The sequence below is a fragment of the Scaptodrosophila lebanonensis genome, unplaced genomic scaffold, assembly GCF_003285725.1.
Source record: "Scaptodrosophila lebanonensis strain 11010-0011.00,11010-0021.00 unplaced genomic scaffold, SlebRS2 tig00000001-arrow-pilon, whole genome shotgun sequence".
Classification (NCBI taxonomy): domain Eukaryota; kingdom Metazoa; phylum Arthropoda; class Insecta; order Diptera; family Drosophilidae; genus Scaptodrosophila; species Scaptodrosophila lebanonensis.
Genome location: NW_022060529.1, coordinates 18,113,423 through 18,123,124, shown reverse-complemented (window position 1 = coordinate 18,123,124; position 9,702 = coordinate 18,113,423). Strand labels below are relative to the sequence as shown.

The 9,702-nt window shown below is 37.3% G+C and overlaps 2 protein-coding genes across 2 annotated transcripts; one reads left to right on the top strand and one right to left on the bottom strand.

The window, feature by feature from the left end:
• The first annotated feature begins 1,616 nt into the window (after positions 1 to 1,616).
• Positions 1,617 to 2,342, top strand: LOC115634487. Its single transcript, XM_030532243.1, has 3 exons — positions 1,617 to 1,697; positions 1,762 to 1,914; positions 2,007 to 2,342. Exons 1-3 carry the CDS (start codon positions 1,629 to 1,631, stop codon positions 2,340 to 2,342), a joined length of 558 nt encoding a protein of 185 aa, XP_030388103.1. The 5' UTR covers positions 1,617 to 1,628.
• A 2,894-nt stretch (positions 2,343 to 5,236) lies between these two features.
• Positions 5,237 to 6,384, bottom strand: LOC115634192 (GSK3-beta interaction protein). The gene has a single exon (XM_030531780.1). The coding sequence runs from the start codon at positions 6,051 to 6,053 to the stop codon at positions 5,733 to 5,735; it is 321 nt and encodes a 106-aa protein (XP_030387640.1). The 5' UTR covers positions 6,054 to 6,384; the 3' UTR covers positions 5,237 to 5,732.
• Between the last annotated feature and the right edge of the window lie 3,318 nt (positions 6,385 to 9,702).

The following is a 9,702-nucleotide window of genomic DNA, read 5'->3' as shown; positions in this document are numbered from 1 at the left end:
TGAAGTACTGTGCTATCGAAGTTATACAGGCGGTAACGATTGGAAAATAATGCCGTGGTCGATGCCCTACCAAAAATTTGAAAATTTCGTTAACACGTTCTACAAAGATATAGTTATAAAAAACTTTGGACATTGCACAAATTTGCCTCGATACGAGAAAAAATATCAGCCCCCATGGCCGAAGAAGCAATATAAGTTTGATCGCTGTGTGATTAATGGTGAAGGTTTCCCTGAACATGCGCCTGACGGTTTTTACAAAGTAGTTGCCAATATTACCGGTGAGGTTCAATGGTTACTTACATTTGTGGTCAAACTGACATCAAAATTGAATTAATGTCAGTCTTTGTTTGGAACTAATTTAGCAAGTAATTTAATAAATGCTATATAGCAAACAAATAAAAACTATACTATATATCTGATTAAAGTGCCAAATCGTATTGGAAATCAAGTGGAGAAGCTAAAGTAGGGTTTCCCGACTTAGAAATACTCTTTACATAGGTGTAGAATAAGTAAACAAATTAAAAGAATTAAGAAAGTTAAAAGAAAAGTAAAAAAAATTAATAAATTTTACCTCCTTTGGTATTCGAACTCACGTAAAGCGTGATTAAGTTCACACTAACATGCAAATGCGTGTCTATACATGTTTGTGTTTGTCTGTTTGTGCATCGTGTGTCTGTGCAAAGAAGCAACAACAACAACAGCTGAGGGTAGGGTACAAATATATACATACATATAGGGCTATAACCCTGTTAAATCAGCCTATCATGATAATACTTAGCATATGGACTCATAATTACTAACTGGACGTATTTGCCGAAAAATACAAAAATGGCAAAATACAAATTCCAAGAATTACGGCAGTTATGGAAAATCACGGATTGCGTTTGAGAGGGGGTGGAGTACACATTTTATTCGTATTATTCGCATATTGCATAGTGCGTATTTACATAGGTGATTATACGAACGGCGTTTCGGAAAAGTCCCATTATCTGGGGAGTGGGGGGAAAATCAAAAAATTTCAACGAACTTGCACAGCGTACAAAAATTTGGTGTCTCCAGCTCTCATAATTTCTGAGATAAAGGTGTTCATGACTCGTCTTGTCATTCTGATCAAGAATATACATAATTTGGGGCGTCTGCCACGCCTCCTTCTGCCAGCTCGTGCAAACATAATATAAGTATTTTTGTACAATTCATACCAAAGTATATAAATTTACCGTGAGCTCTTCTTTTGGATCTAAAGTACAAATAACTTTGAAGTAATTCAACTCTTTATATTCATGTTAGGCATGAAAGCTTAATTTTTGAGATCATTCCTGAACGAATATCAAAGAGTTGTCGATAGACGTGCACATATGTATGTGTGTACGTAAATTCAGGTTATAAAATCGGTGTTTATAATTAGTAGTTACAAAACTGATTATTAAAATTGACATTAGTTTATGATAATATGGCTTGAATTTACAGCTATTTAGTTGTAGATGCAGATGATATTATGTTTACACTTCAATTAAATTGAACGACATCCATAATTAACCAGCAAAACCCACAATCACGAACGCTACTCCAGCATATAAAAGAAGCTATTTCAGGGTTAAGTTGAACACATACCCTTGATAGGCTTAAACATGTTTTCCCACCTTCTGGTGGCATCGGGTGCTGCCTTCATCGTACTTTGCGGAATTTGTGCAGCCGAAGTAAGTTAAATACAATACACTACTTGCATTGGGAAATCAAAAATTTATGATTTTCTAAATAAAGCGCTCTTGGGAATATGAGCCAAAATCTGTGACGGGAACCTCCTCCGACGAAGAGAAACTGAAATTATCGTTTCGGGTGGATCGAGTCAGCCGCGGTGAATACGCCGTGTCCGGTGAAATAAACTGGAATTATGATGTCCATGACGACACTATGGTAAGTTGAAGGTGACACACTCCGGCTGCAAAAATGTCGATCTGAACAAAGCACATAAAAAAAATTCTGAACCTGTAATTTTGTTATAATAGATTGAGGCGCTGTGTTATCGAAGCAATACTGGTGGTAACGATTATAAACTAACGCCATGGTCTATTCCCTATCAAAAACTTGATGATTTCCTTGAAAAGTTCTACGAAAATTTGATCGTAAAAAACGTTGGACATTGCTCAAATATTCCGAAATTTGGGAAAAAATATACGCCCCCATGGCCGAAGAATCGATATATATTTGATCGCTGTGTGATTAATGGTGATGGTTTCCCTGAAACAGCGCCTGACGGTTTTTACAAAGTAGTTGCCAATATTACCGGTGAGGTTCAATGGGTACTTACATTTGTGGTCAAAGTGACAACAAAATTGTTTTAATGCCAGCCTTTGTCTGGATATAATTTAGCAAGCAATTTAATAAATGCAAGAGCAAAAAAAAAAAAAAATTTCTTATAATAGCCCCTATTATCTTGGAAAATAAATAGCTAGAGCCATCCTTCATGTTGGGAACAACTTAAATTTTTAAAGCCTGTACCCAAAACAAATGGGTAAAAGGCTATACTAGTTAGTATCTAGATTCCCCTAAGTCCTAGGCAGGTCGAGTTTTTTTTTTATTCTGATACACCCCTCCACTCCCCGCTATTAGTGATTTTGCAAAACTCCCGTTATTGTAATTGTAATTGCAATTTTTTAAGTCAAATTTGGCAATTTGGCGTTAGTGATTATGTGTCCGTATGCCAAGTTTCATCGTGATAGGTCAATTCGAATGAAAGTTATAGCCATAAATATAATCTCTGCCCCAGCTCTGCTCTCTGTTGTAGCTGCTTTCATTTTTTTCCGTACAGCATACGTACACGCATGGACAGGATTCTGATGTAAATGTATGCTGTTGAAACTGTTGAAACATATGTCTCCATTTATGTATGTATGCATTGAAACTTCTTTTAAAATTTAGTTAAATAATTTAATTTATTTAATTTTAATTATTTTTTAAAATATATTTTTTTTAATTTTTTTTTGTGGAAGCTTGCTTGACTTTAGCTTTCCTTTCATGTTTTCTATTCGAAAAGCCGGTAAAAAGTTCGTAATTATTCAAATTAAACTTATATTTTAAATTTGTAAAAGGTTAACATTTAATTCATGCCAGATTCCTTCACATATTTATCTATATTCATATCACAAAGTATAATGTTGAACTTCGTGTTAATTCAAAGGTAATCCAAAATTGAAAATGCCACAAAAAGCTTGGAAAAAACTTGCTAAAAAGAGTCTGAAATGCAATATTGTTTGCCATTGCAAACGTATGTATTATCTTCAGATGAAAGCATTTTAATGGATGAAACATGGAAGCAAGGCATGAACGAAATAGCTGCAACATGTTACCAAATACACAGCACAGCAGCCAGCGGCCAGGAAGGTAGGGCCTAATAAACAACCGACAACAGAATGCAAAGCTTGTTAAAATTCATGTAATGCATTAACAGAGAACAAGAACCACAAATTACACACAAACATATGGATATATACTCGCACACACACACACACACACACACAAAGGTGCAGAGTAGAGGGTTCACTGTTGCAATGAAAAGGCAATTAAAGTGCCGCCCCAGTCGAGGCTCCGATGTGGCCAACGCAGAGTTGGGAGCACCAATTCACAGACAGTCCAAGACGTAGCCGTAGCCGTAGCTCAGGTCCAAGATTTCTGTCTTTATTGTTGTTGCTGTTAGTGGGCTCTGCTTGCTGCTGCTGCTGCTGTTGTTGTTGTTTTTGTTGTTGATTGTCTCTGTGTGTTTGCAGCAATCAATTGCATGCTTCAATGGACAAATATATAGACAGAGCCAGATAGACAAGCCTGATATGACTCTGCCTTCATTTGAGTGTATTTGTGTTTGTGTGTAAATATCTGTCAAGCATTCGTCGCTGTCACTGTCGTTGTCTTTGTCTTTGTCAGACGGACAAATGGACATCTCTGATGAACGCAACTAGATAAAGCCTTAGCACCATCAAGCAATGTTTGTCCTGCCGCATTTGGCAGCAGACCTCGCCCGAACCCGAGGCTCAGTCATGCTCCATACTCCATACTCCGGCCAGCAATGCGCCTTCTTCATCTGAAGCATTCAAGCGTTATGTTGTGCAAAAAAAAAAAAAAAAAAAAAAAAAAAAAAAAAAAAAAAAAAAAAAACTTGTTAACTTTTTCTTCAAAAGATCTAAGCCATAAAGCCCTCTACTTGTACGCTAGTGCATAAACATAAATGCACTGCAGGAAAAAATATAACATTTTATCAAGAGGAACAATTCCATAGAGCTTGACCATTTTCGTAAAACTAAAGATATTCGGTTATTTAACTTCATTAAAGTTAAGATCTGATTAGTTAACTTTGTATGTATATTTGTTTTAGAATACGAACGACTACTACTGTCTGTTCTTCCCGTTGAGGAGATGCTTTCTTTGCAGAAATTAGATCCTTTCGTGGTATGTTTGGTTCTTCCCATCACTAAGTTTATTTTATTTATTTAATATAGAAGTAGAAAAAGAAACAATCTAAATATAATAATAACAATAAGAAATTAAAGAAACTTATAAATATAAAAAGAATTTAATGACAATCATTTCTTATATACGCGTATTTGCTTTATAGGATTAGTGCGTTTATATTTCAGCATCTGATTTATTTGATTTTTTTTTTTGACATCAACTTCAATATTTCATCTGTCTATGAAACTTCTTCATCTTTCAATCAGACTTTTGTGAGGACCATCCATGTTCTAAGTAATTCCTCAGCCTTAATGTTTTTGCTTAATTAAGGCTGAGTTGACTGCTGATTTCAGTAGTGAGCTTTATCGCCTAAAAAATCGGAGATCGCTATTTTATTCTCGTAGTGCACTTTATAGAGACATTGCTTCTTGTGCGTTAAGTCAATCAAGTTGTTCTAACACATATTGCGACAATTAAACAAACAGAGCCGGCAAATGTTCATTGCATTTACTTAATTACTTATTTTGTAAGCAATTTTGAAGCTCTGGACTAGCATGAATGGCTGCTTTTCGACAATTTCATTCGTTTCACGAAAGAGCTGCTTTATTTATATTTTAAATAGAACTTATTTATTCATAAATACCAATAAAAGATACACTGCCTAAGGTAAATAATAATAGCAGCAGCAGTGAAGTAAAGCTTTGTTTGTGGTTTGCCGAGTCTTTCAATGTATTTGCTCCCAACTTACAAATCTTACAAATACTATATGTTTGTAATAATGATCGAATGCGAATTTGAGGCAGCAATGACACTTTAATAGTTCGTTTTCAACGCTAGAAAATTTCCGGTAATGATGTACTCCTGGAGCTGGTGGTCTGTCTTTCGGAGCCATAATCATCGGCAAATAAAGCTTAATTATTGCAATCAAGCCATTTAACTAGCCAGCTCCTTGGCGTCTTCGGCACATAAGAAATCGTTTAATTATCACTTGGCGACAATTAACAAATTTCTAAAAGGCACAACTACCACTGCCTCAGGTTGCATGAATGTGTGTTTGCTTGTTTGCCGGCCACACCCAAAGCTGCGCAAAGCTCCACACAATCTCGCAGCCCCGCAGCCCCACAGCCTCCATACTCTCCTCCAGCGAGGCATGTTCGCTGACCAAAAGTAATTGCCATAAAATTCTTGCTATGAGCACACGCAAGCAAATGGCTGGCAGCTCGGTTGGCTGCCTGCTTGCTCGCTCGGTCGCACAGTGGAGCATCGTTATTGTTATTGTTTAGTTTTTGCTAGGAGCTTCCCCTCTCGTTGTTGCCATAATAGTTGTCATTATCAGGACGTCGTTGAATCTCACTCAGCTTGGCACAAAGGCTTTCGCCGAAGGCCACCACATAACTGGGACTGATTTCGGTGAGGAGCGCTTCGGGAGATTCAAAAGATAGATCTATGAATCCATCGTCTATCTTGTCACTGTCTATTGTGTCGTATTCGAAAGAGACTATTCTATATCCATTGGATGTGACTTCCACACAGTAGGTTTTTTGTTCGATGGTGGTGAGATTTAAATAGGCTTCATAGGAGCCACATGGCAGGACCTTAGACATGAACATGTCACTAACGAACTCCCGCAACTCCTTGATAACAATTTCAGCTGTTTCGGCAGCATGAAAAAACTGCTCCACTGATTTGGACTCCGCCAGTTTGAAATTGAATGTAACTATAATTTAGTAAGTTGTTTCATTTGTTGATTGAATGCCAAACGTTTGCCTACTACGTTACCAACTCGACCCGTGACAATGTGCAGATCGAGCCAGAACCGACCCAAAGCTGGAGCAAGACCAAGACCAAGACTCAGAGAACGACCAAAGACCGGATGAAGAGTGACTTGGTTTCGCTTGCAGCTATAAACGGCAGCCAGGGCCATAAACAACAAATAATGCGGAGCCCATTCCCCGTTCCTTGCTCCTCCAATACTCCGCTCACTCAACAACATTGCAATCTTGTGGCCCCCCTTCGCTGCATTTGCCAGTTGCCTTTTCATTCCAAGACATTTTTCACAGCGCTCCGTTGCGGCGCTTTCCACTCTTTTACAGTTCAAGTGCTGTGTGCGTCCTCCGGGCCTTTTCACTTTACTTGCCGACGTTGCTGCCGTCACCGCCCTTTGCAGCAGCAACCATCAAATGAAAAAAAAAGAAAAAAAAAAAGGGGGAAGACTTAAGACTTGCTTGCCATAAAAATGCACAGCAATGCCAAGACTGTGGCGGCGGCTCAGATGGCGGCAAAAATGCTTCAACAATTCGCGTTTTGCAGCATTGCGCCTCGCTTCTCCAGTTGATGAAGTTGAACAATTTCAGATACGAGTGGGGACTGAAAACGAGCGAGGCGGGTAGACGATGCGTCGAGCAAGCGGACTATGGGGCAAGTTGAAAGACAGCGGGAGCAAGAATTTAAATTATCTTTGCGGTGAATGGATCAAGTCTCTATAAGGTCTGCGAAATAAGTCACCTTATCAGCATATTTTTCCTAATTAAAATAAAAATCTTTGATATGTTGAAATGATAGTCATGTTTCTTTATGAATTTTTAAAATGATAGTTTAAATTCAGTTTATAAATATTTAAGAAAATTATAAGAAACTCTTTTTATATTAAGTGAAAATTTTAGTTTATAAATATTTAAGAAAATTATAAGCAACTTTTTTTATATTAAGTGAAAATTTTAAGTTATCAATATTTAAGAAAATTATAAAAAACTTTTTTTATATGAAGTGAAAATTTTAGTTTATAAATATTTAAGAAAATTATAAGAAATTTTTTTTTATATTAACTGAAGATTTTAGTTTGTTTCCAATGCCTATACATACATTTCCAATGTACAAATGTTATCATTGAATAGTTTTAGACTAAAACAAATTAACGCGACTACCAATGATGTACAGATTAGGATTACTTGTAATATCGATGCTTTTTAGATTAAATTATTATGATACAGATATTCTCAATTAAAATTTGTGAATATTTTATATTATATTTTCGATGCTGAAAAACGATCAGGTACTGCCAAGTATTGTGGCTATTAAGAGTTTTCAATTGCTATTTTTAACATAAAATTTTCACAAACAAAAAAAACAAAAATTTGTCTGGTAAAGCATAATAAAGTGAAGGGTGGGGTAGAAAATATTACTAAAAATATGTTGTTAAAAGAAAAACACCTAAAGATTTATGCGAGTGTAGTTTTCAACAATTTGCCCCATTGTGGTTGCAATGCAAGGATAGACATCCCGTCGAGCGCTCATTTAGTTGCTTGGCATGACAGCTACTAGATTCCCTCGCCAGCACAACAACGGTGGCAACTTTTGCATGGCTGAGGTAATCAAGATCTGTGCGCATTGAGTGAAAAACTTTTAGCACCAAAACTTTCCACCAACAAAGCAACTTGGCTGTCTGGCAGTTGTTGCGCCCGCGCATCTTAAGGAAATTGCATTTTACATATACGAGCCCATACATAAATACATACTATAGTATGTACACTTTGCATAAATGTTTTCGCAAGCCAAATACTACTGCATTCGACTATCTATATTTGATGAGTTATGCGACATGCCACAACATTTTGTTACCCGCCACAAGTTTGGTGCACAGAAATGGAATTGCTTGGCGCCCGTAGTCGTCCGTCGTCGTCATTGCAATTATTTTTAATTATGCACAGTAGTTTAACCATTTTTTTGGGGTCTGTGTGTGTGTGTAGCGTGGCCAGTTAGCAAAAGGGCCGGAACGAGTCGTTTTGCATTTCAATTTGGCAGTTGCTGTTTCTCTTTTTTCGATTTTTTTTTTTTTTTACGCTAACCATAAATAAAAATTACCAAGCGCAACAACCAACAGAAGGGAATAAAATGCAGTTATCCACTTGGCTGTGAGTAGTGAGGGATTGTAATAGTTGTCTGCAATCAAGAGATGAACAGACAGAGGGCTGGGAGGTGGAGGTTGAGGAACGGACGAAACCACACGGTTTCGGACGCTGAGCAATCAGGCTCTTTCACTTTGCCAGCCTCTGCCTGTCTGCCCATCTGTCTGTCTGTCTGCCTGTCTGTCTGTCTGGTTTGCCTTTCTTTTCGAAAAGATTTATGAGCGCCTCTCGCGCATTAAATTGAATTCAATATTTTGCGCGTTTCGTGTTGCCGTTAAAATGTTTACTGTTAAGCATTTTCACGTTGCGCCAAAATAACCATCCAACGAATGTGTACAAGCTGGCGCAACATGTTGCCAGCAACAGCCACAACACCAACAACGCAACCAGCAGCAACAACTGCAACAACAAATTGTAAACAACGGATTTTTGTTGACAGATGCATTTTATGTTTGTGCATTTTTCTTTTGCTTCTTTCTGTTGCTGTTGCCGTTGCCGTTGCTGTTGCGGTTGTTACTGTTTGCTGTTTGCTGTTTTGTGGTCAGACGACTGTGCCTTGGGGAGCAAATTGATTTTTCCTTTTACCTTTTGCTTGTGTGTGGGCGTTGGTTGCCGTTGAAAGTTTATTTGTTTGAATGCACAAAGGCTGGTGCAGCAACAACAATAAATGAAGCCGTCGCAGCGACCAAATTGGCAATGAATGTGGCACAAACACTCACCTGCAACGATAGAGGAAGAAAGGAAAAAATTCAAATAGGTTTCAGTTATAAAATCCAACAAAAATATAAATAGTGGGGCACAAGTTTCGAGCGAGTAAGTCGACATCGAAAAAGTGTTTAAATTTAGTAATAATTTTAGACTAATTGCCTACAAGTTGAGTGTATCATAGCTTTATCCACATTCGAAATCCAGACCTATAAATAAGGATGACAAACAAACGGATGGACATGGCTGCTTCGACTCAGTCCATAAGACTGCATAAGAATGTACACCTAATTCTGTTTTTACACGGTAGATTGGTTCCAGAAACAACCGTGTAAAAAAAGATATTGATCATATGTAAAAAAAAGGTGATTGGTTCCTTATCTCTAAAGAAATATATATGCATTTTTTTATTTTCAAACCGCGTTTTATCAAAATCGTGTAAAAAAAGACCGTGTAAAAACAGAATTAGGTGTACATAAATTGTACTTCTTCTTTACCAACCCGTAAGAATTTTGAGCCACCAATATGTTGCAAGTTTCGCTCGAACAGTCAAAAGTTTTGATCGAATCATCTGATTATGACTGTAAGGCATAAATTAATTATTTTATAGCCCTGAGTGCATGTTGGCCAACCAGTTGGGTTGGTTGGA

Excerpts from the sequence above, each read along its gene's own strand:
- LOC115634487 (XM_030532243.1), top strand. The coding sequence starts at position 1,629 with ATGTTTTCCCACCTTCTGGTGGCATCGGGTGCTGCCTTCATCGTACTT. Across the intron at positions 1,698-1,761 it reads GCGGAATTTGTGCAGCCGAA|CGCTCTTGGGAATATGAGCC; the intron begins GTAAGTTAAATA and ends TTCTAAATAAAG. Across the intron at positions 1,915-2,006 it reads ATGTCCATGACGACACTATG|ATTGAGGCGCTGTGTTATCG; the intron begins GTAAGTTGAAGG and ends TTGTTATAATAG.
- LOC115634192 (XM_030531780.1), bottom strand. The coding sequence starts at position 6,053 with ATGTTCATGTCTAAGGTCCTGCCATGTGGCTCCTATGAAGCCTATTTA.